We start from the raw sequence: 25,050 nt of genomic DNA, 5'->3' as shown, positions 1-25,050 counted from the left end.
GAACCCGGGAGGCGGAGCTTGCAGTGAGCCGAGATCGCGCCACTGCACTCCAGCCTGGGCGACAGCGTGAGACTCCGTCTCAAAAAAAAAAAAAAAAAAAATTTTTTTTTTTTAGAGTTGGGGTCTCACTCTGTCGCCCAGGCTGGAGTATAGTAGCACACTCATAGTCTCAAACTCCTGGGCTCAGGCAATTCTCCTGCCTCAGCCTCCCAAGTAGTTGGGACTACAGGTGTGCACCACCATGCCCGGCTAATTTTTGTATTTTTTGTAGAGATGGGGTCTTGCTATGTTGCCCAGGTTGGTCTCAATCCTCCTACCTCCAGCCTCCCAAAGTGTTTGGATTATAGGTGTGAGCTACTGTGCCCAAACATTAATATTCTGAATTTTAATATTCAATTTAATATTTGAATTGTAATATTTTGAATAGAAAATACATTCGCATAGTTTAAAAACCTTAAAAATGATATGCAGGCCAGGCGCGGTGACTCACACCTGTAATCCCGGCACTTTGGAAACCCAAGGTGGGCAGATCACATGAGGTCAGGAGTTCAAAACCAGCCTGGTCAACATGGCAAAACCCCATCTCTAATAAAAATACAAAAATTAGCCAGGCATGGTGGCAGGTGCCCGTAATCCCAGCTACTCGGGAGGCTGGGGCAGGAGAATTGTTTGAACCCAGGAAGCAGAGGCTGCAGTAAGCCGAAATTGCACCACTGTCTTCCAATCTGGGTGACAGAGCAAGACTCTGTTTCAAAAACAAAAATGTTGATATACAAAGTTATACAGTGAAGAGTCTCTCTCCTACCCTGTCTCCAACCACACAGTGGCCCCCACTTTCCTTCTCCTCCAGCTCTTTCCAGACTCTGAAGCAGCCTTCCAGTGTCTTTATGCAAACACAGCAAGAGAAATACATTCAAGCATTTCTGCCTTTTCTATACGAGAAACAGTGCACCATGCACCCTGCTGTGTGCTTGCTGTCTCCACTGGTAATATGTCTATAGACAGTGGTGCTCGTTCCTTTTTATACTGCATGTTATTCTGCTGTATAAACAAACAGACCCTTAAACTCTCCTACTGATGGACATCTGAGCTGCTTCCAGTCTTTTGCTGTTTAAAAGGCATTGCCAGGAATGACCTTGTACTCGTGTCATTTCTCACGCATGAGATAGGACAAATTCTCAGAAGTGGAACCACTGGTAGATGATGTCAAATGCATCCTCCGCATGCAATGAGTGGCAAGGTCTCCCATGAAGCCTTGCCTGCCCCAGTCACAGCACTGAGCTCTGGCTTCCTGCTCCCCAAATGAGGCCCACTTCACCCCAAAACACTGCCCAGAGTGCTCTGCTGGATTCCCACCAGGGCCACCCACAGAATGCTCTCATATGTGACTGAGCTCGTCTAAAGCTTTGGAGTAATGGAGACTAAGGTCAGGAATCACTAACTCTGAACTTCAGCCAACACTGAGAGCAGACCCAGGACCCAGCTGAGTGTCCTAGGTCTGGGCTGCCCTTCACGCTTGCTCCTGGAAGCTAAGTCTCCCTGTTCCCAGTTCTTAGCCTCCCAAGCACCTCAGGCTTCACTATGCAGGACCATTTGGGTCCCTATTATCTCAGCAGCTCCCAGACATCAGACATGTGTAGACTGGCAGGATGGGATCTCTAAGAAGGACCAAGAGATTCACTTAACTGCCACCTACAGATAGGAATATTGAGGCCCCGTGACATCAGGCTACCAAGTGCCCCAGCTAGTGACTCTGGGAGGCCAAGTCCTGGCAATTAGCCCTTCCCGACTGCCTATCAACATATGGCAGTGCTGACCTGGGATGCCAACAGGAGGCCTTACAGAGCCCAGGTCCAGCAGTGCCAACCACGCTACTGAAAGTGTCCTTCTGGCTGGCCACGGTGGCTCACACCTCTAATCCCAGCACTTTGGGAGGCTGAGATGGGCAGATTATTTCAGCCCAGGAGTTCAAGACCGACCTGGGCAACATGGCAAAACCCCATCTCTACAAAAAATACAAAAAAATTAGCTGGGCCTGGTGGCACGCATCTGTAGTCCCAGCTACTTGGGAGGCTGAAGTGGGAGGATCTCTTGAGCCCTTAAGGTGGAGGTTGCAGTGAGCTGAGATTGAACCACTGCACTCCAGCCTGGGCGACAAAGTAAGACCCTGTCTCAAAAAAAAAAAAGAAAAAAGAAAAAGAAAAAAAAAATTAGGCCAGGCGCAGTGGCTCATGCCTGTTATCCTAGCACTTTGGGAGAACGAGGCAGGAGGACTGCCTGAGCCAAGGAGTTCAAGACCACCCTGGCAACATCATGAGACCTCGTCTCAAAAAAAAAAAAATTATAAAAAGAAAAGTATCGGCCAGGCACAGTGGCTCACGCCTGTAATCCCAGCACTTTGGGAGGCTGAGGCAGGTGGATCATTTGAGGTCAGGCATTCCAGACCAACTTGGGCAACATGGTGAAACCCGGTCTCCACTAAAAATACAAAAATGAGCTGGGCGTGGTGGCAGGTGCCTGTAATCCCAGATACTTGGGAGGCTGAGGCAGGAGAATCGCTTGAACCTGGGAGGTAGAGGTTGCAGTGAGCTGAGATGGCGCCACTGCACTCTGGCCTGGAAGACAAGAGCGAAACTTTGTCTCAAAGAAAAAAGTATCCTCCATGGTCAAGTCTTGGCAGGCACGATGTTCTCTTCCTCCTTCTCTCACCTAAACCAATGCAGTCCAACAGAATTATAATGAGAGCCACAAAGGTAATTTAAAGGTTTCTAATAAGCACATTAACAAAAGTTTTTAAAAAAGGTAGAACTAATTTCAAATATTTTAACCTAAAACAGTGTATTAAAAATATTATCAACCGGGCACATGGCTCACACCTGTAATCCTAGCACTTTGTGAGGTGGAAGCAGGTGGATCACCTGAGGTCAGGAGTTCCAGACCAGCCTGGCCAACATGGTGAAACCCCGCCTCTACAAAAATACAAAAATTGGCCGGGTGCAGTGGCTCACGCCTGTAATCCCAGCACTTTGGAGGCCGAGGCAGGTGGATCACCTGAGGTCAGGAGTTAGAGACCAGCCTGCCCAACATGGTGAAACCCCATCTCTACTGAAGATACAAAAAATTAGCCGGGTGTAGTGCCTGTAATTCCAGCTATTCGGGAGGCTGAGGCAGGAGAATCACTTGACTCTGGGAGGCGGAGGTTGCAGTGAGCAGAGACTGCACCACTGCTCTCCAGCCTGGGCGACAAGAGCAAAACTCCCTCTCAAACAAAACAAATAAAAAAATTAACTGGGCATGATGGCGGGTGCCTGTAATCCCAGCTACTTAGGAGACCGAAGCGGGAGAATCGCTTGAACTCGGGAGGCGGGGATTGCAGTGAGCCGAGATCGTGCCACTGCACTCCAGCCTGGGCGACAGAGCGACACTCCGTCTGAAAAAAACAAAACAAAACAAACAAAAAGTATATTATTTCAACAGGCAAACAACATAAACCCATTTTCATGTGTTATTTTACATTTTACTCACGAAGTCTGATGTTTTGGGGGGTTTTGTTTTTGAGACAGTCTCGCTCTGCAGTCCAGGCTAGAGTACAGTGGCGTGATCACAGCTCACTGCAGCCTTGACCTCCTGGGCTCAAGCGATCCTCCTGCCTCAGCCTCCAATGTGGCTGGGCCTACAGGCGTGCACCGCCACACCCAGCTAATTTTTAAATTTTTGGCAGAGACAGGGTCTCCCTATGTTGCCCAGGGTGGTCTCCAACCCCCTGGCCTCAAGCGATCCTCCCTCCTCTGCCTCTGCAAGTGCTAGAATCACAGATGCGAGCCACCGCGCCCGGCCAAGACTTGTTCATCGGTATGCATTTTACCCTTACAGCACATCTCAACTCAGACTGGCCTCAGCTCAAGCGCTCAGCAGCCCACGTACCAGGAGGCCGCCCTGTCTGATCGCACAGCCCTAACCAGCAGAGGCCTGGTGCTCGCCCGGGGCAGCAGTGGGGTCGTCCGGGGTCAGCGCTGTGAGCTCACCGGGGTGGGAAGGGGGGGAACGAGGCGGGGCCTGAGCCGCGGCCCCGCCCCCTGTCGGCAGCCGGGGACCAGGCAGAGCTTAGAGCTCGGCGGCCGCAGCAGCGCCCCCAGCGGCGCCTCGCGGCCCACTCACCTGGCCACCGCCTCCACCGAGCCGGCGATGGCCGTGCCGCCGCCCGCGCCGCTGTCGTACAGCACGCCCGAGATATCGAGCAGCACCCCGCGCACTCCAGCCAGCCGCTCGCCCCACGGGGCCATGGCGCCCGGCCGTGCTCCTCTGCTCCGCGTCCCAACTGGCGCCGGCACCGCCGCGCAGGGGCGCCTGGGAACTGTAGTCCCGCGGGCGGGGCGGGGCGGGGCGGGGCAGGGCGGGAAGACCGGGCGCAAACCCGGAAGTGGGGCACGGCCTGGGCACCCTGGCGTCGCTCGCCCCCGAAACGGTATTCCTTTTCGGAAGTTTTCTTCCCAGGAGATCAGCGGACAAAGAGCAGGAAAAGCAGAAAACGAGTCCCTTGATTCACAGAAAGGATGCTCTTGATTCACAGAAAGGATGAGGAATTCGTTGAAATGTTATAGCTTTAGTCCAGTTCAATGAATTGTGTATATTTTGTTGATACGCTTACTAGGTGAGCTGTTTACAAGTGAAATAAAATAGAATTCCTACCCTTTGGGGATTTCCACTAATGGGGTTGGGGAGTAGTATACCTTATAAAAGGGTTCTTAGTCGCAGACAATAGAAACCACTCCAGCTAGAGGGGTTTTGTTTACATGGGACGTGAAGGAGCTTACAGATTTCCTGGGGAGACAGGTCTAAGTCCTACACAGCCAGGAGCCATGCAGCTATGAGAAACACTTAATTTTACTACTCCACTGGGACCACTGCCCCATCACTTAGCGCAGCCCCCAGCACAGCTGCCCCCAAAAGAACAAAACATACCCACCACTGTGCCCTCCGAAGTTTCTCTTTCTCCACCTGTGGCCACCCACTCACTTTCACTGTGTCTGGCTTGGTGGAACCTGGTCCACGCTGCAAGGGAGTCTGGGAAATGCAGTTTTTAGTCTTCCAGGGGCTGAGTGAGTCAGTTTGGAGAATCTGCTAGGAACATCATGAACCATACACGTATTGAGACCCTACTCTGTGCAGTGGGCACTAGGGGTACCAAAAAGTTCTAAGGTGTGATCCTTGCCTTCCAGGATCAAGACTGGGCAGAGAACAATGGAAGACCTTCATGATTGCTGATGAAATGTGTGCCAACTGGCAATGAGTGACACAGACACAGTCAAGAGGATGACCTCTGCAGGCCTAGGAGGGCAGCTGTGGCTTCTGGGCAGGGGCAGCCTGAAATGGACCTTGGAGAATGGCTGGGCTTTAGTTTCATGCCAAGGAGGAGGAAAAGGGGTGCTTCTGCCAGTGGTGCGAGCTTACCTATAGTTGTTTCTTTTCAGCCAGCTCTGTGGGGTACTCTTGAGTAGTCACTTTTCATTTCTAGGACTACGGTAGACAGAATAGTGCCCCCTTGAGATGTCCACCTCCCAATCCCCACAACCTCTAAATATATTACCTGACATGGCAGAAGGGACTTAAATCTTGCAGAGCCTACGCTCCTGTAGGGAGATTATCCTGGATGGTCCAGGTGGGCCCAGTGTAAGGACATGAGTCCTCCTAAGGGAAAGAGGGAAGCAGGAGAGAGTCAGAGTCAGAGAAGGAGGTGTGACAGCAGAAGCAGAGGTCAGGGAGAAAGATGTGAAGATACTACACTGCTGGCCTTGAATATAAAGGGGCCATGGGCCAAGAAATGCAGGTGGCCTCTGGAAGCTAAAAAAGGCAAAGAATTGGATTCTCCCCTAGAGTCTCCAGAAGGAATGCAGCCCTGCTGGTACTTCAAGTTTAGGACTTCTTACCTCCAGAACTGTAAGATAATAAATCTGTTGTTTTAAGCCACTAAGTGTATGGTCATTTCTTACAGTAGTGACAAGAAACAAATACAGGGATCCAGGTCCCTCACCTGAAAAATGACAAGTTGGTCCAAGGGGGCAAGTCTCTAAGTGTGGGCCACTGATAGGCTAAAACTTGATCTGAGAATTCCAGGCTTTTCTTGGGATGCAATGAGTGTAGGGCATTGTCTATGTTAGGGTTGCATTTGGCTGCATGTAACAGAAACCTAGCCATAGTTGCTCAACCAAATCAGATTTTCTTTTCCTCATATATCAAGAAGCCAAGAGGGAGGCAACCCTGGATGGGACAACAGCTCCCAGGACCATCAGGCTGCCTCCTGCTTTTTGCTCCACCACCCTCTCGGCATGCAGCCTGCCCCTCATGCTCACAAGATTCCTGCTCCACCCGAGGCATCATGACTGCATTTCAGGCAGGAAGGAGGGGAAAGAAAAGAAAAAAGGGCATGTGGCAGCCAAGTCTTACCCTTTATACCCGGAAAGCAAAAGCTTCCCCGGAACCCTGCTCCAATAGACTCTCGTTTGCATCTTTTGGGCCAGAGCTAGTCAGGTGGTACATGAATACCATAGTGTGCCAGGAAGCACACACACTGACTGAGCTTTCGGCCTGTTATAACAAATCTACAACTCATGTTGAATTTCAACTCAACTATGAATCCATCAACCATCTATTGCTATACTAGACATATGTCTCATCCTTTCAGATTTGCTTGTCATAGTTAGGACTCTTCGGCTGCCAGTGACAGAAGCCAAATTTCAAATGGCTTAAATTTAAAAGGAATTTATTGGCTCACACAACCAGATAGTCTACCAATGGACAGCGTCAGGCATGGCTGGTTATCAGCTCTGGGCTCACAGAGTCTCCGGTATACCACCTGGTGAGGATCCTTTTCCTCAACTTGGTCTGGCTGTTCAAGAAAGAATTCTGATTGGCTCTCTTGGGTCAGTGTCCCCCATTGTATGTGTTCCAGTGGAAGTGATACTGTCATGTTCCAGCCTGACCTGTGCCCTTACCAGGGCTGGAGGCGGGGCACGTGCCTACAGTCCCATCAGGACCAGAAGGAAAGGGAGAGGAAAAGCCCCCCAGCAAAAAGCAGGGTACATTAGCTGGATGCAGTAGCACCTACTTGAAGCCCCAGCTACTCTGAAGGCTGGGGCAAGAAGATCACTTGAAGTCAGGTGTGGTGGCTCACACCTGTAATCCCAACACTTTGGGAGGCTGAGGTGGGTGGATCACGAGGTCAGAAGTTCAAGACAGCCTGACCAACTTGGTGAAACCCCATCTCTACGAAAAATACAAAATTAGCCAGGTGTGGTGGCACGCACCTGTAATCCCAGCTGCTCAGGAGGCTGAGGCAGGAGAATCACTTGAACCCAGGAGGCGGAGGTTGCAGTGAGCCAAGATTGCACCACTGCACTCCAGCCTGGGCCACAGAGCAAGACTTTGTCTCAGAAAAAAAAAAAAAAAAAAAAAAGAAGATCACTTGAACCCAGGAGTTGGAGGCTATAGTGTACATGACTGCAACTGCACCTGTGAATGGCCACTGCACCCTAGCCTAGGCAATATAGCAAGACTTCGCTAAAAAAAAAAAGAAAAGAAAAGAAAAGAAAAAGTAAAAAGAAAGCAAAAAAGCAGGGCACTGTGAAAGAGGAATAAGAAAGCAACATGGTACAGGCAAAAGTAGCAGGTGCCCACCAGCCACCAATAACTTTCTTATTAGCAAAGTCCATCTCCCTGGAAAGTGAGGCCAGACCAAGTGAGGCCCATATGAGCCAAAGAATCTTCTGTTCTACTGAGATGGGCTATAGTGGAAAAAAAAATCGGAGCACCATTGATAATAGAAACGCTTCTCAGGCCAGGCGCAGTGGCTCACACCTGTAATCGCAGCACCTTGGGAGGTCAAGGCGGGCAGATTACCTGAGGTCAGGAGTTCGAGACCAGTCTGGCCAACACAGTGAACTATCGTCTCTACTAAAAATATAAAAATTAGCCAGGCATGGTGGCACAGGCCTATTGTCCCAGCTACTCGGGAGGCTGAGGCAGGAGAATCACTTGAACCTGGGAGGCAGAGGTTGCAGTAAGCCAAGATCGCGCCACTGCGCTCCAGCCTGGGCAACAGAGCGAGACTGTCAGAAAGAAAAAGAAAAGGAAAAAGAAAAAGAAAAAGAAAAAGAAAAGCTTCTCAAACTTTAATGTGCATTAGATTCACCTGGAAGGCTTTTGAAAACATAGGTTTAGATTCAGGAGGTCTGGGTGGCCCTGGGAACCTGGAAGATGGCTGTCAGTTGATGTGGGTTGTTTTCTGGAGTCCTACACATGGCCTCTGCGTGTGGCTTGTGTATCTCACAGCATGACAGCAAGAGTCAAAGAGGAAATGTCTCAAGGGCAAGTGTTCCCAGGGAACAAAGTAGAGGCTGCAGGGCTTCCTGTGATTTGGCTTTGGAAGTCACAGAGTCACTTCAGTCCCGTTGTACTGGTCACCCAGGGCCACGCCAGGCTCAGTGTGGGAGTGGATGACACAGGGGCATGAGCACTAAGCAGCATGGTTGATTAGGGGTGGCCATCTTTCGAGGCTAGATACCTCAACACGTCTACCAGTGTCAGAAACGCCATGTGGGGTTAAACTCATGGTTGTTTTACGCCTGCATTTTTATTTTCTCCCTCCCTCTCTCCCTCCCTCCCTCACTTCCTTCCTTCCTTCCTTTCTTTTTGAGACAGGGTCTTGTACTGTCACCCAGACTGGAGTGCAGTGGCATGACTCATAGCTCACTGCAGCCTCAAACTCCTGGGCTAAGTATCTTCTCGCCTCAGCCTCCCAAAGTGCAGAAATTATAGGTGTGAACCACTGTGCCTGGCCCCTGCACTTTTTCTTTATAAAGAGCGTGGTACCCAGCATGGATGACCTAAATAAAAGCATAAGCTAGTTACACAGATGCACAGCATGGGAGTCAGACCCCTTATGAACCTATATCCATACCTTATGAACCTATATCCAAGAAATGTGTTAAACATTTCTTGATCTGATTTTTGTCTTCAGCCTATATGGTCTCTTAAGGTATGGGTTTCCAATCCATCTTAGTCAAACTGTGGGGCTTTGGGTTTGTGTTATTAGGCCACCATTTATTGCTTTCAACTCTTCAGCCTACTGAACACCAGGGTACTGATGGGCACAGGGATGGATGCTCTGCACTCCCTGACTTTAAGACAATCCAAGGACCAGATTCTGTATGCCAGGCAGTGTGATAAAGGCTGTGCCTGTCAGGGTTCCCTGACTCTGGCTAATTGAATTCCAAACTGCAGAGGGGAAGAGAAGGTTGGGTAGAGTGTAGGCAATTTACAAAATCAAAGGAAATGCTGAACAACGAGACCTGGGCAAGTACTGGAACCGTCAGTGTCAAGAGTGGGAAATAACAGATTATTTCGTGTTAGGCATCACTGCCACAATGAAGCATGTCACTCTGACTCAGAGGCTCCCGGGAGAGAGGCCAGTAGGACTCTACTCCTGCAGGAGCTCACTCTGACCTCTTGGCCAGAAGAATGTTGGGGGGCCTGATTGGCAGTCCCATCACTACCACATTCAAGGGTGGGGGCCCGGGGGTCTCAGTAAAATCAACTACAGACACCAGAAAAGGGAGAGTGGATCCTCAGATCAGGCAAAACCAAGAGACGTCCATCAAGGGTTATGATGGCAGCGTGCCCCAGAAACAACGTGGGAAGGAGTGCTCCAGTCTGCGTGGGGTAAATCAGGGAAGCCCTCAAGAAGAAATAGTATTGTAGGGATGCAGTGAGGCTCCCAGGGAACCCGGAATGGAACAACGAGCATTAGGAAGAAGTCAGCAACAGCGGCAGCGGCTAGAGCCCACCCGTCTGCCTGTCTCTCGTGGCTTCTCCGCTCTGCTCTGCATTTGTTTTGTTGTTATTGTTGTTTGTTTGTTTGTTTGTATTTGAGACAGAGTTTCATTCTTGTTGCCCAGGCTGGAGTGCAATGGTGCAATCTTGGCTCACTGCAACCTCCGCCTCCCAGGTTCAAGCGATTCTCCTGCCTCAGCCTCCCGAGTAGCTGAGACTACAGGTGTGTACTCCTGCACCCAGCTAGTTTTTATATTTTTAGTAGAGACAGGGTTTCATCATGTTGGCCAGGCTGGTCTCAAACTACTGACCTCATGATCCACTTGCCTTGGCCTCCCTCGGCCTAATTTTTTTTTTTTTTTTTTTTGGATACAGAGTCTTACTCTGTCACACAGGCTGGAGTGCAGTGGCATGATCTCAGCTCACTGCAACCTCTGCTCCTGGGTTCAAGCGATTCCCCTGCCTCAGCCTCCCGAGTAGCTGAGACTACAGGTGTGCACTCCTGCACCCAGCTAGTTTTTATATTTTTAATAGAGATAGGGTTTCACCATGTGGGCGAGGCTGGTCTCGAACTACTGCCCTCGTGATCCACTTGCCTCGGCCTCCCAAAGTGCTGGGATTACAGGTGTGAGCTACCGCGCCTGGCCTAATTTTTTTGTGTTTTTAACAGAGATGGGGTTTCACCATGTTTACCAGGCTGGTCTTGAACTCCTGGCCTCAAGTGATCTGCCCTCCTTGGCCTCCCAAAGTGCTGGGATTACAGGCATGAGCCACTGTGCCTGGCCAGATATTTCTGATCTGTGTGTTCATTGTAGCACGAGGTAATGTGAATGCTCATGCTTAGTACTTGGCTGCAGGCAATAGATGGCACACAAGAAACTCCACTGGGTCTCCCATCAACACCGGAGGGATAGAAATGTCCTCTCTTACTCATCCAACTTAAAGAGAAACCTGCTACCCAAAGAACAGGATACATTCTTCAACATGGGGAACAGTGGAGGAGGAGGTCCTAGGTAATTTTTTTTTCTGGCCACCTGTTTTGTAAAAGACCAGGAGGCAATGAGCATCCCTTTCAGTACAATTTGGCCATGTGTTTGGCTCGCTAACATCCTCACATGTGTATTTATACCCACGGTATTTCTAGAAAATATACCCAGATCCAGCAAGCCCTCCCTCTGTGCATGGAGTTGATTTTTTTTTTTTTTTCAGCCTGGGTATTAAAATTCTGCCTGAGTGCTGTCTTTAAATTGCTTTGATGCTAGGTGGGTTCCAACCCTGACCTGTCCTGATGGCAAGTGATGCCTGTAACAAGCTCAGGATCAATATTCATAGCGGGTGTCCTGGGCTGATAACACTATCCAAGACAATGTTCACTATCAGTGCAGACAGCTGAGATATTGCACCATTAGGGATGTTGTGTTAAATAACCTGATCCATTTCTGGGGCTATTTAATGAATTTCACAGTTTAGATAGTATCTTTAAGGAGGAGGCAAAGGCTATTCCGGAGGCACTGATGCAAATCAATGGTGCCAAGCTTCCCAAGGTATTCCACAAACAAAGGTGCCTATAATTCCAGCACAGCCTTGAAGAGCTGCTGCGTGCCATGAATAGTGTTAACAATGGAAAGAATTTGCAGTTTATGCAGAGGGAGTGTGGGGGCGTGGGTGCGGGCAGGCAATATTATGAGCCATGTTAAAGCATTTTAGATAAAATCTTATGTTCCTGAAGTAAAATGCAATTGAAATTCTCCAGGTAAAACCCTGCATTTTGAGCCAGCCCCCAGGGCAGGATATATATGCCAAAAAGACAGCTTCATAAGACAGTTTGATGGCAAACAGGGAAACCTCATCTGCCAGACAGCCTGTGGGTAACCCCTTTCCCAGTACCTCAGCCACCTGCCCCAAGATGTGCTTCTTCATCTCAAATTGGTCTATAAGATGGGAGAGGGCAGGCACTAGATTTTAGAAGGAAGCCACAGATAGCAGAGTCTGTCGTTTGTTTACCGGACTCTATGTCCCTTGGTGCTGGAGAGGTCATTTACAATTAAAGGCTAGCGTTTACCATTTCCCACCAGAGCTTTGAACTCTGGCTGCCAAGCACAGCAAGCATTCCTAAAAAACAAACAAACAAACAAAAAACACCTCATAGACTAACTTGTGAAAACTGAGTTGAAAATATAGCCTTCCCACCTGACCCCAAACCAAAGTTTAAAAAGATTGACTCCCTCATTTTAGGACATGCTCCCTGCCACTGGTGGGTGCTTGAGCTTAATGGGCAAGGAAAATGGAGATGCGTGGCCGCTGAGGGACACATGTTCACTGAAGCTATGGAGATGCAGAAACTCGGCAGGGACATGGAGAGTCAAAAACAAGTGTGCAGGCTGGGCACAGTGGCTCACATCTGTAATCCCAGCACTTTGGGAGGCCAAGGCGGGCGGAACACCTGAGGTCAGGAGTTCAAGACCAGCCTGGCCAACTTGGTGAAACTCCGTCTCTACTAAAAATACAAAAATTAGCCAGGCATGGTGGTGTGTGCCTGTAATCCAAGCTATTGGGGAGGCTGAGGCAGAAGAATTGCTTAAACCCAGGAGGCTGAGGCATAAAACCCAAAAGACGGAGGTTGCAGTGAGCCAAGATCGTGCCATTGCACTCCAGTGTGAGAGACAGAGCAAGACTCTGTCTAAAACAAAACAAAACGTTAGTCGGGCGTGGTGGCAGGCACCTGTAATCCCAGCTACTCGCCAGTTACTCAGGAGGCTGAGGCATAAGAATCGCTTAAACTCGGGAGGTGAAGGCTGCAGTGAGCTGAGATCGCGCCAATGCACTTTAGCCTGGGCAACAGCGCGAGACCCGGTCCCCCCCCCCAATTCTTGGCTTTTTCTCCAATTTGTTGCTTCTTCCTTTTTCGGCTCCTTTCCTATATTTAACATCTGTGAACCTCAAGGGAAAGATGATTCATATCATTTAAACAAATTTTTTTGAGGTAATCTATGGAGTACAATGGAAATGATCCGGGTTTGGGTTACTCTTAGCTGTCTGGGCCTCCCTTGACCCTCTGGTTCAAGGTATAGGGTAGCCCCTGGAATGCCCACCATCCTGTGAAAATAAAGAGTCTCAAGGTTTCTTACAGGAGAATGAATAAGAGGGACAGTGGGAAGCCACATACTGCCATCTGGGGCTAACTTAAGGAAACCTATTACTAACTACCCTGAAGAACCTTAGCATTTAAAAATGTAAACATGAGCCAGGCACAATGGCTCACGCCTGTAATCTCAGCACTTTGGGAGCCTGAGGTGGGCAGATCACTTGAGATCATGAGTTTGAGACCAGCCTGGCCAACATGTTGAAAACCAGTCTCTAGTAATAATACAAAAATTAGCCAGGCACAGTGGCGTGCACCTGTAATCCCAGCTACTCGGGAGGCGGAGGCAGGAGAATTGCTTGCACCCAGGAGGCAGAGGTTGCACAGTCAGCTGAGATCGCGCCACTGCACTCCAGCCTGGGTGACAGAGCAAGACTCTATCTCAAAAAAAAAAAAAAAGTAAACATGGTGGGAAAAGGTAGAAGTAGCGGCTAGGATCAAAAGGGTGAAGGGGGAGAAACAAAAAAGATTAGAAAAAAAAATCGAGAACTGGGTGAGAAAGCGTTATCAAAACAGAAAACAAAGTACCCTATCTGTATTTCAGGAAGACTCTGTGATTTGCAGTCCAGGTTCTTGGGCACCACTTTTTAGTTTCAGGGCCATCTTTTCTTTGGGTTTTTCACATGGTGTGCAGTCCGTTTCGTGGGAGGTGGTCCAGTGGGCTTGGGAGAGGCACTTCCTTTCCTGAGCTTTAAAAGCACAATCCATCTCCACTTTAGGACTGAAGCTGGCTTGAATTTCGGCAGGGCTTTAAAGTCCGCAGGGAATACAGTGACCGCCTCTGGGAGGGGCAGCAAGGTTTGAATGAGAAAAGCTACAAGGAGCTGGCTTCTAAGGATGCCTCTTCAATAACAGATGGGATTAGCAGCCCCCAGCACTTTAATGAGAAGGTTTCTCCTCCTCTTCCTACTCCTTACCTGCTCAGACAATATTAATTGCCAGGTCATTGTTTGGAAACCCCATGGGGCAGAGAAGAAAGGAACAGCAGCGTCAGAGGTGGTTCTGAGCCAAACACTAGGAGAAGCCTCAGAATTTGCCTGAAACAAATGCTTAGCGCTCACAGACTGCTGTGTGCCCTCCAAGAGACAAAAGAAGAAATTTAGGATGAGTGTGGTCAGTGGAATGTGGTCAGTGGAAGCTTCTCCAACCACTGGTGATCACCTTCCCAGGGGACTTGGTGGGGCAGATGAGGGCCATTTCAACTGTTTCTCTTCTCTGACCTTAAATTCAAACCAGACAGGCATTTCTGAATCTTCTGCTTCTGGGGCTGGGAGGGAATGGGGGTCTGAGCTGCAACCTAATTCTCAGATCCAATTTCTGTTGCAAATGATCGAACCTGTGACTTTGGAGAAGGCCTGAAGTTTGTCCATCGAGGGCTGTGCTCCGGGTCATAGCAAACCAGGGCAGACACCTTCAACCATCTCACTTGGCTCTGTGCCTGAAGCCACTAAGGTTTCCAAAGCGGCAGGCATCCCGGTGGGGGCTCATCACTTCTCCAAACCTCTTGCTGGCCTCTGGCTTGGCTTTGGGTGGAAGCAAAAGACTGAGAGTCCGGGATTTTCTCCCTCCCTTTCTGAGATAGCAGGACGTACTAAAAAAGCACTGACCGGTCCAGTAGAAGACCCAGGTCCAAACCCAGACTCTGTCACCAACTCACAGTGACTCTGGGCAAATCTCTTCTTACCTTTGAAACTCGATTTCCTCATCTTTAAAACGGGGACTGTGGTCTGTGCCACGTGACGCCCATCTCACAGGGATGCTCAAAGAATCAAAAGAGATCGTGCAAACCTCAAGGTTTTGTGAACGCTAAACTGTGAGAACGTGAGGGATTTTACCTCCGAGGTAACCGGGTCTGAAGCTATTACAGTAATTCACTGGCGGGGAAGGAGATGCGCTGAGCATTCCCTGGAAATAAGCAGTCCTGGCCTCAGTTGCATCCCCAAGTCTAAGGCGGGTGCGCCGGAGAAAGGGCACAAACTCAAGTCACAGAGGTGTGTGTGTCGGGGGAAGGGATCCCCGGGATGGAAGCCTCCCTGACGCCCTCCGAGAGTCCCAGAGGGTTGGGCGGAGGCGCGCGGAGCCGACTGCACTGTCCCCGCGGGCACGCGCACCGGGCGCGCGGAGGCTTCCTGGAGCCCAGGCAAGGGGCCTCCTTACAGCGCCGGATAGTCCCGAGGCTGGCCGGCGTTGCGCCGGTGCCAATCGGAGCGCAGCCCCCTACGGCGCTCTCCCCGCCCCGCCTCCCCGCCCCCCTCCCCAGCTTCACTTGGCCGCGCGGACCCGGCTCCCGGCTGGAGAGCTGCGGCCAAGCCATAGCCGGAGGCAAGCCCTAGCGGCGCCATCCCGGACCCCGCGCCGCCGACCGCCGGCCCGCGGGCGACGGGCATGCTGGCATGGCAGGACGGCGGGGCCAAGGCGGCTCCCTCCCACCACAAGATCTCTTTCTCCGTCCTGGACATCCTGGACCCGCAGAAATTCACCCGCGCAGCGCTCCCGGCGGTGCGCCCGGCTCCCCGGGAAGCCAGGAAAAGTTTGGCCGAGATGGAAGCGGGGAAAGATGCCAGCTCCAGGGACGCTGTACGACAGCTGGAGACCCCTGGTAAGATGCAAGGTGGCCCCGGCCCCAGGCGGCCTCAGCCCCAACACTTCGGAGTGTATGGGGGAACACCCGGGCCCGGTGAGTGGCCCTTAACGGCGTCTTCCTCAAAGAGAGAAGGCGCACGGGACCGGGTGCGAAGTGTAGCCCCCGCCTCGGAACTGGATAGAGGCAGAGAGGAGGCTCCCCGCATTACGGGGCAGGGATTTGCCGCATCCCTGCTCACCCTCCAAGCTCCCGCGCACCACAGCTCTGATGCTCGCGGTGGAAACTTAACTTACCTGGCGCCTACCTTGCCAGGCTTACTCATTTATCAGGCATTTAACGCGCTTGCCACGTGCTAGGACCTGGGCTAAGGGCTGGGATAAAGGTGATGAAAACTTCGGAACCTGAGAGTTGGACAGCATCATTAACATCACCTCCATTTTATGGATGGAGGAGCTGAGGCTAAGGCTTGCGCCGGGGGTCTTGGTAAGTAGAGAGGTCAGGTGCCACCTGGAGATGCCTGCGGAGCTAGGCTGCCCCACGCTCTCAAGCTCCCCAGACCCAACTGTTGACTGGGGCTGGGGGCGGGGCTCGGATGAGGTGCTGGGAAGCTTTTGGTACTTTCTTCTCGAAACCCTTTCTGAATTATTCCCAACGCTGGCGGACACCTGATGAAGGGGTCAGGAAAGTTTGTGGCTGGAAGGAAGGACGGAAGACAGCAGGAGTCCTGCTGGGTGGGGCGTGGGATCAGACAGGGAAAGGCGGCTCCCTGAAGGGTCAGAGGCTCTGGTCCCCGGGGAGGCTGGATGCCACGCAGCCCCTTGCTCCCCTCCCCAAGTTTGGCGGTGATTGCCTGGGGCCCGGGGCGCCTCTGGCGGCCGCACGTGGGCCCGGGCCAGCGGCCTGGTAATTGTTCGGATCTTCTCTCCGAGGGGCCGCGCTCCCTTCCCCCACCCTGGTGATCGATATTCTATTACTGGCGCCTGCATATCTCCTGCCCGCAGCTTGCAGGTACGGACTTCAAACCCCCTTTCCCTGTCTGATCCTAATATTGTTCGATTAAAACTTACCTTTAATAGATGACATCTATCGATCCGGTCCCGCACAAATCTGAAACTCTATTAACACGGCGGGAGAGAGAAGATGGGAAAGGGAATTTCACTTTAAAGCGGGGGTGGGGGTGGGGTGGGGCAGAGAGCTTAATAACTTCTTTTTTAATTGCTAGGAGTCCTAGACCAAAATAGGCTTCCAGGGTCTGGGGAAAGCACAGCCCTAAAGGCGTTTGACATCTAGATGTCTTAATACAATGATCCTACCTCCCAATATGGTCACCCCATAAGGTCACTATTTTTTCTTAATGCGGAGTGTCATTCATTCATTTAGCATACATTTCTTGGACGCCTACTTGATGGCAGATTTGTAAAGGGCAAGAGGACACCATTCCCTTAAACCCGCTGGCAAGGATGTGCAGTCCCGCCTGAGGGAAGCTTGATGTGGGGACAGGAGCAGCACCCGGAGTTGGGTTGCGGGGAGAACTGCTTGCTCTAGGGAGGACGAGGAGGAGGTTTGGGGACCCGGAGAGGCTTCTGTTCACCGACCCCTTCTCCCCTAGATGCTGCGGGCCCAGGCGACGGCCAGGCGTCCCCCCTGGAGGGTTCCGAAGCGGAAGAGGAGGAGGATGCGGAGGATCCGGGGAGGCCGCGGCGGCGGGAGCGGGCTGCGCGCTTGCTGCCGGGCCCAGCGCGCTCACCTGACGCCCCGGCCGGGGCATTGGCGTCTGGGGAGCCCTGCGAGGACGGCGGGGGCGGCCCTGTGGGGTCCCCTCCGGGCTCCCCGGGCTCCCCGCGGCCCAGGCGCCGGCGCGTGGTGCCCAACTGCGCCAAGCCGCGGCGCGCGCGCACCGCCTTCACCTACGAGCAGCTGGTGGCCTTGGAGAACAAGTTCCGGGCCACACGCTACCTGTCCGTGTGCGAGCGCCTGAACCTCGCGCTGTCGCTCAGCCTCACCGAGACGCAGGTCAAAATCTGGTTCCAGAATCGCAGGACCAAGTGGAAGAAGCAGAACCCTGGTGCCGACGGCGCGGCGCAGGTTGGGGGTGGCGCGCCCCAGCCAGGGGCGGCGGGGGGCGGCGGCGGCGGCTCGGGGGGCAGTCCTGGCCCTCCCGGCACCGGCGCTCTGCCCTTCCAGACTTTCCCCTCCTACTCCGCGGCCAACGTCCTCTTCCCGGCCGCCGCCTCCTTCCCGCTGACGGCTGCCGTCCCTGGGAGCCCTTTCGCGCCGTTCCTCGGGCCTTCCTACCTGACCCCCTTCTACGCCCCGCACCTATGAATCAGGAGCCCCCCGGCCCCTCCTTCGCGGGATTCACGAGGGATTGGCATCGTCGTGTGCCCTCGGCTCCTCCACCCGGGGTGCAGGTGCGGGGGTGTCAGAGCGCCCCTTCCCTTCCAGAGGCCTGAGACTCGGCCCCTCTGCCCGCCTTGGGCACCTGTGATCCTCGCGAGCCACCAGGGGTCAGGGATCTGCCATCCTTCAGAGTGTCCGGGGACGGAGGCTGACCCCAAACCTTGCGGTTTCTGGACCTTGCTGTTCACTGTGGGTCAGGTTTAATTCAGTTCAGGGGCTATTTTTTGAGGCTCTGGGTGTTCGGCGCGGAGCTAACCAAGATGCCAGGAGGGAAACACGCGGAGCAGAGACGCCCTGGTTGCCAGCTGCTGGCGGCTAGGATGGAACCTTTAAAGGTGCTGGCTCATCAAAGGCTGAGAAACAGTCTCTGTTCACAACTGACAGCTTCCCCTCCTCATGCTCGATGGTTCACCCCAAACCCAGAGATTTCTTCCAGATCCTGAACGAGGCTGGGGAAAGCTTGGTCCTGGAGCACACACGGCCCCTCTGAAACGACTATTTTTAAAATGCATAAAACTCCACATTTCTAGATCTTTACTTAAGATTCGGCCTGGAGCGCAATACTTGTTCCAAATAACCTCCCCAGGTTATTCCTGAGAGGGGGGTACCTTGGTGTTCTGAGTAGGCCGGAAGTTTGTGGTAGGAAAGGTGACTTTGATGTGTAGCTAGACTCACCTGCTAAAGTAGACACAAGTCTGTTGCACTGCAAGTTTTGAGAACAGCTTGGACCAAACCACACAGTGGCCCCAAAGGCATAAAAATGATAATGAAGGCAGCACTGGCTCAACTAATATCAGGAAGTCTATGCATGAGGCTGCCTACTTTGATTTGCAGTAACTGATTCTTTAAAACTTCAGTCCTGGCTTATCTGCCTGTCCCAGGGATTCCTGGGCTCCCAGTAGTGAGCCAGGTTGGGGAAGAGCTAGCTCCACCAGCACACAATACATATGGACAGCTGAACTATTTTTTAAAAGCACAAACTCAACATTTTTAGATCTTCATCTAGGATTCTGACTTGAAAACAATTCTTATTACAAACAGACTCTCCACGGTGGTGAACAAGCGGAGATTGTAAGGGCCCATGAAAGCAATACTTGGGTGTGAAGAGCTGTCATGTTCCTACTGGATTCACCTCCAGGAACCTGATACATGGACATGCATTTTAACTGCTGCTTTTATTACCTCTCTTAAAAAATTCGTTCTGCGAAATTCCCTTGCCACTTTTGCTTGGGATACGTTTCCTTTAGTTTTCTACCTAATATAATCTTGTAGCCCACATCTCAGAAACCCAGAGGTCCCCAGTTGTGTCATGTATGTTTCATTCTCACTTTTGATTACTTGAGGCCAGCTGAGATGTATGTGGATACCATATTCCTTGATATTTTTTGGTAGCCTATGCTACTAACAATCAAATTTAGTGCTCAATAGCTTCAAAGTAAAGCACACTGTTTGGCATTATGGATTGCAGTTCCATTACTATGATCTTGAAATAGCTTGTTCTATCATCAGGAATGATAGAAAATATTCCCCATTTCTCCCAAATTAAATGAAGACTTTATGGTTCATGTGACTCTCATAAGGTTTGATACTATATATTATTTAATTACTTAATATCCACTAATTAGACTCTTTTCCTTCTAAAGAAGAATGTCCCCCAGACAACACATTGTAACTTTCTAAAAGACAGTTGGTGCCAGATGAGATTAAAAATGCAGATACTATACGAGATAATATTTACCTTACCCTTTGGTAAACACTCCTTTAATAACTATTCGTTGGTTTCTCAAAAGCAATATCCCATATTAAGCAGACAATTCAAGTGTGACAATTCCTCTGTAACAAATACGCTGAATTTCTGTAATAAGTGGGAAACATTTCATTCCAGTCTTCTCAGGTACCAGAATCACGGACGTCAGTAGAAGAGAGGGAATAGGGAGGGAGGTGGGAGGCTGATGTGTTCGTGGCCTAGCATGGTGCTGTGATTCCTGACCCTCTGGTTTCCACAGATTGTTGCAGAGTCATGCTTGAAGCGTGTGACTTTGGACTTCCGCTGCTTTAAAAGGCCCAGTGGCTTTCCAACCAAATCCTTAGACTCAATCTATTGGTGTGTTTGTCTAATAAATTCTTTTTGTAATACATTCATTTTTATTTCTTGTTTCATTATTCCTTGTTTTTCTATTAGCAAAGCTTTAAAATAAGTATATATGTATCTCCCCTTCTCCCCGCAATCCCTAAATAGGGAATATTTCTACACTAACACTCCTTTGCTCAGCCATTTCAGACCCATGCTAGATATACCCAGAGTGGCTATATTTGCATGCAGTATATACAGACACACATTTCAGGCCATTTTCTTAGCAGAAGCAAAGCATCTTCACAGAATTTGAATTAGTGGCTGCTAATTACATCAACACCAACCTATTAGATTTCTAGGACATTAACTTCTTAGCCTTAACCTTACAAGTTCTTAATACCCCAAAACAGCCTGATTGGTAACTTTTCTGACTTCAGCCATCTGCTGGTCATAGATTTCTGATGTTAAATATTACCATTTTGGATCCCTGTTTGAAACCACATAGTCAAGGAACTGTATTTATAGGAGTGACTGGAGAGCATTTCTTACACTGAGAGAACCATAATCCAATTTATGGGCAGAAATTAATTTAGTGTGTTTATCTTTATAGTAATAACTTTTTTTTCTTTGGGGCAGGGTCTTGCTTTGTCACTCAGGCTGGAGTACAGTGGCACAATCAAGGCTCACTGCAGCCTCAACATCCCAGGCTCAAATGAGCCTCCCACCTCAGCCTCCTGAGTAGCTAGGACCATAGGCACATGCTACTATGCTTGGCTAATTTTTTATTTTTTAATTTTTGTAGAGACAAGGTCTGGTTGCCTAGGCTGAGCTTAACCACCTAGGCTCAAGCAATTCTACCACTTCAGCCTCCAAAGTAGCTGGCACTACAGGGTCCTGCCACCACATCTGGCTGATTTTTTATGTATTTTTTGTAGATATGAGATCTTACTATGTTGCCCAGGCTGGTCTCAAACCCCTGAGCTCAAGCAGTCCAGTAGCCTCAGCCTCCCAAAGTACTGGGATTACAGGCATAAGCCAAGGATTCTCACTCTTTTTTTTTTTTTTTTTAAGACAATTAGAGTCTCACTCTGTCGCCCAGGCTGGAATGCAGTGGCACAATCTCGGCTCAGTGCATGCTCCGCCTCCCGGGTTCATGCCACTTTCCTGCCTCAGCCTGTAGCTGGGACTGCAGGCACCTGCCACCAGGCCTGGCTAATTTTTTTTTTTTTTTTTTTTTTGGTAGAGATGAGGTTTCACTGTGTTAGTCAGGATGGTCTCGATCTCCTGACCTTGTGATCCGCCCGCCTCGACCTCCCAAAGTGCTGGGATTACAGGTGTGAGTTACTGCGCCCGGCAGGATTCTCACTCTTCAAGTATTCTCCTTTCTTTGGACAGATCTGTGGTTTTCCTAATTGAAGGACACAGTCTCATTCTGTCACCCAGGCTGGAGTGCAGTGGCATGATCTCAGTTGACTGCAACCTCCACTTCCTGGGTTCAAGCAATTCTTCTGCCTCGACCTCCTGAATAGCTGGGACTACAGGTGTGTGCCACCATTCCTGGCTAATTTTTGTATTTTTAGTAGAGTCAGGGGTTCACTGTGTTGGCCAGGCTGGTCTTCGATTCCTGAAAGTGATCCACCAGGCCTTACAAAGTGTTGGGATTACAGGCGTGAGCCAGTGTGCTGGGCCTGATTACACTTTTGAAAGGAAATCTAAGTGTGGTGCAGACAATTACCATCCTTTACCCGTAGACCTGGAGAGAGGAAAAGGTGCGTTTTAAATTAATCTGTCTCCTCCCTTTTCTGCTTGGAACCTTTTATGAAAATTAGTTGCTTTTATATTTTCTCACTATACATTTTCTGGATACATGTAATGTGTGTTTTGCAGATGCAGTTAATTTATTTACTGAGTGGCTAGTTGCTGTGTCAGGTGCTATGAGGGCTACAAAGATGAACCATTGAGTCTTCGTCATGTGGATCTCACCAATAAGGAATGCAAGAAAAATCAGGAAAGTGCTGTCATAGGTATGTCATTTTTTTATTCTTTTAACTTTTTTTTTTTTTTTTTTTTTTTTTTGAGACGGAGTCTCGCTCTGTCGCCTAGGCTGGAGTGCAGTGGCGCGATCTCGGCTCACTGCAAGCTCTGCCTCCTGGGTTTACACCATTCTCCTGCCTCAGCCTCCTGAGTAGCTGGGACTACAGGCGCCCGCCACCGCGCCCGGCTAATTTTTTGTATTTTTAGTAGAGACGGGGTTTCACCGTGGTCTCGATCTCCTGACCTTGTGATCCGCCCGCCTCGGCCTCCCAAAGTGCTGGGATTACAGGCGTGAGCCACCGTGCCCGGCTCTTTTAACTTTTGTTTTGGCATAATTGTAGACTTAAGAAAAGTTGTAACAATAGTACTAAAAATTTCCTTTTATTGGCCAGGTGCGGTGGCTCACACCTGTAATCCTAGCACTCTGGGAGGCCGAGGTGGGTGGATCACGAGGTCAGGAGTTCATGATCAGCCTGGCCAATATGGTGAAACCCCATCTCTACTAAAAAATACAAAAATTAGCCGGGCATGGTGGCGCGCGCCTGTAGTCCCAGCTACTCGGGAGGCTGAGGCAGGAGAATCGCTGGAACCCAGGAGGTGGAGGTTTCAGTGAGCAGAGATTGCACCACTGCACTCCAGCCTGGGCAATAAGAATGAAACTCCATCTCGAAAAAAAAATAATAATAATAATGAGCCTGGTGCAGTGGTGCACACCTGTAGTCCCAGCTACTCGGGAGGCTGAGGTGGAAGAATCGCTTGAGCTCAGGATGTCAAGGCGGCAGTGAGCCGTGATTGTGCCACTGCACTCCAGCCTGGGTGACAGAGTGAGACCTTGTCTCTAAAAGAAAAAGAAATAATTCATGAGTAACTGGATATTTACAGAGTTTTACACTCTGTCCCCACAAGGTACTTAATACAAAGGGAAAGAAGACCAAGACGACCAAGGGAGGCTGAGGAACTGTTCTGGGCTAAAGAAGCCTAAACAGGACAGCAAGGCAACACATTGGAGGTTTCCCTTCTGTTGTAAAGGAGAACAAATGAAATCTGGATTAGGCCTCTAGATTAAGTAATGGTGCCATACCAGCATCGAGTTCTTGGTTTTTATAATTACTCTGTGGTTATAAAAGAGAAAGTCATTGTGCTTTAGGAAAAACACACTAAATATTTATGGGTAAAGAGACATCACGTCTGCAACTTCCTCTCAAACAGCTTGGAAAACAATGTACAATATGTGGGCGTGGGAGGGGAGAAGGGAGTGAACATACCAAGACCAAAGCAGTAAAATGTTAGCACTTGGAAAATCTGGGTGAAGAGGCCTCAGCCTCCCAAAGTGCTGGGATTACAGCCATGAGCCACCATGCCTGGCTAACTTTTGTTTTTTGAGATGGGGTCTTACTATGTTGCCCAGTCTGTTCTCAAACTCCCAGGCTCAAACAATCCCCCTGCCTCGGCTTCCCAGTGTGCTGAGATTATAGGCATGAGCAACCATGTCTGCCCCAGAAATACTCCTAAGAACCAATTTAACTAGATTTTAGAATTATGAGTAGGGTAACACAAAATTGTTTTCAATAAATGCTGTTTGGAATACTCTTTTTGGTTAAGATACTACAATTCTATATACCTGCTAGCCATTTGGGTGATCTGTTTTGATGAAGTGCCTCTTCCGCTATCTAATTCCCACATTTATTGGTAAAGTAAATGAAGTCTTTAATACATTTGGAAGCATAATTCCATCCTGTGGTCAGTTGAAACACCTGACTTTTAGGGGAATTGGGAAGACACAGATTCAGGGAAAGAAAAATGGAGAAAGGCCAGATGCAGTGGCTTTTGCCTGTCATCCTATCACTTTGGGATGAGGCGAGCCGATCACTTGAACTCGGGAGTTTGAGACCAGCCTGGCAACATGGCAAAACCCCATCTCTACTAAAAATATAAAAAATTAGCCAGATGTGGTGGTGCACGCGTGCCTGTAGTCCCAGCTACTTGGGGAGCTGAGGTAGGAGAATTGCTTGAGCCCAGGAGGTCGAGGCTGTAGGGAACCATGATTCTACCACTGCACTATAGCGTGGGCAACAGAGGGAGACCCTGTCTCAAAAACAAAAAAGAAAAAACAAAAAACAAACAACAACAACAACAACAAAACAAGAAACAGAACTTTGCCAGCACCCTTCTAATAATTACCCTCCCCAAGAGAAACCATGATTCTGATTTCAAACAGCAGGGAGAAGTTGTGTCTCTTTTTTTCCTGTAATTATAAAAACAATCATATGGTGTGATCTCTCGTGTCTGGGTTATTTTGCTCCACACTATGAGTTTCATCCATATTGTTTTGCGTAGTTGTAGATTTTTCATACCTATTACTGTTGGTATTTTACGGTACTGTGAACGCCACAACTTATTTGTTTGTTGATAGGTAACTGAGTTCTTTCCATTTTGGGGCTACTATGACTAAACATTCTTAAGCATGTCTTTTGGTAAATAAACCTTTGGTAAAATATCTAGGCCAGGCGTGGTGGCTCACGCCTAATCCCAGCACTCTGGGAGGCCGAGGTGGGCGGATCACCTGAGGTCAAGAGTTCAAGACCAGCCTGGCCAACATGGTGAAACCCAGTCTCTACTAAAAATACAAAAATTAGCCAGGCGTGGTGGCAGGCACCTATAATCCCAGCTACTCGGGAAGCTGAGGCAGAAGAATCGCTTGAACCCCAGAGGCAGACGTTGCAGTGAGCCAAGATCATTCCATTGCACTCCAGCCTGGGGACAAGAGTGAGACTTCGTCTCAAAAAAAAAAAAAAAATTGAAAAGTGGGACTACTGGTTATGCAGATGTCTAGCTGTAGTACATATTGCCAAACAGTTTTTTTTTTTTGAGATGAAGTCTTGCTCTGTCACCCAGGCTGGAGTGCAGTGGTGCAATCTCAGATCACTGCAACCTCTGCCTCCTGGGTTCAAGCAATTCTCCTGCCTCAGCCTCCTGAGTAGCTGGGAA

The 25,050-nt window shown here is 49.8% G+C and overlaps 2 protein-coding genes and 1 long non-coding RNA gene across 16 annotated transcripts in view; 2 read left to right on the top strand and 1 right to left on the bottom strand.

Moving 5' to 3' along the window:
* LHPP (phospholysine phosphohistidine inorganic pyrophosphate phosphatase) overlaps nucleotides 1-18,021 on the bottom strand; it is a 167,089-nt gene extending 149,068 nt beyond the window's left edge. For 8 of the 14 annotated variants that reach the window (XM_065521576.1, XM_005566682.4, XM_005566686.4 and 5 more), the window contains exon 1: nucleotides 4,159-4,323. In XM_065521576.1, the coding sequence (XP_065377648.1) occupies nucleotides 4,159-4,283 (125 nt within the window). In that variant the 5' untranslated portion in view covers nucleotides 4,284-4,323. Of the gene's footprint in view, nucleotides 1-4,158; nucleotides 4,324-16,621; nucleotides 16,670-17,149; nucleotides 17,460-17,557 lie in introns of those variants that run through there. The other 6 variants (XM_074003031.1, XM_074003034.1, XM_074003028.1 and 3 more) reach the window with 3 other exon arrangements.
* LOC135965206 (uncharacterized) lies at nucleotides 4,409-5,967 on the top strand. The gene is made up of 2 exons (XR_010578117.1): nucleotides 4,409-4,651; nucleotides 5,220-5,967. It is a non-coding gene; the product is annotated as an uncharacterized lncRNA (long non-coding RNA).
* On the top strand, nucleotides 15,087-17,879 carry NKX1-2 (NK1 homeobox 2). Its single transcript, XM_005566687.5, has 2 exons — nucleotides 15,087-15,569; nucleotides 17,164-17,879. The coding sequence occupies exons 1-2, from the start codon at nucleotides 15,356-15,358 to the stop codon at nucleotides 17,877-17,879; spliced, it is 930 nt and encodes a 309-aa protein (XP_005566744.3). The 5' UTR covers nucleotides 15,087-15,355.
* Nucleotides 18,022-25,050: the final 7,029 nt, after the last annotated feature.

The sequence above is a fragment of the Macaca fascicularis genome, chromosome 9 (genome assembly GCF_037993035.2).
Source record: "Macaca fascicularis isolate 582-1 chromosome 9, T2T-MFA8v1.1".
NCBI classification, from domain to species: Eukaryota; Metazoa; Chordata; class Mammalia; order Primates; family Cercopithecidae; genus Macaca; species Macaca fascicularis.
This window is presented reverse-complemented; position numbering and strand designations above follow the sequence as displayed.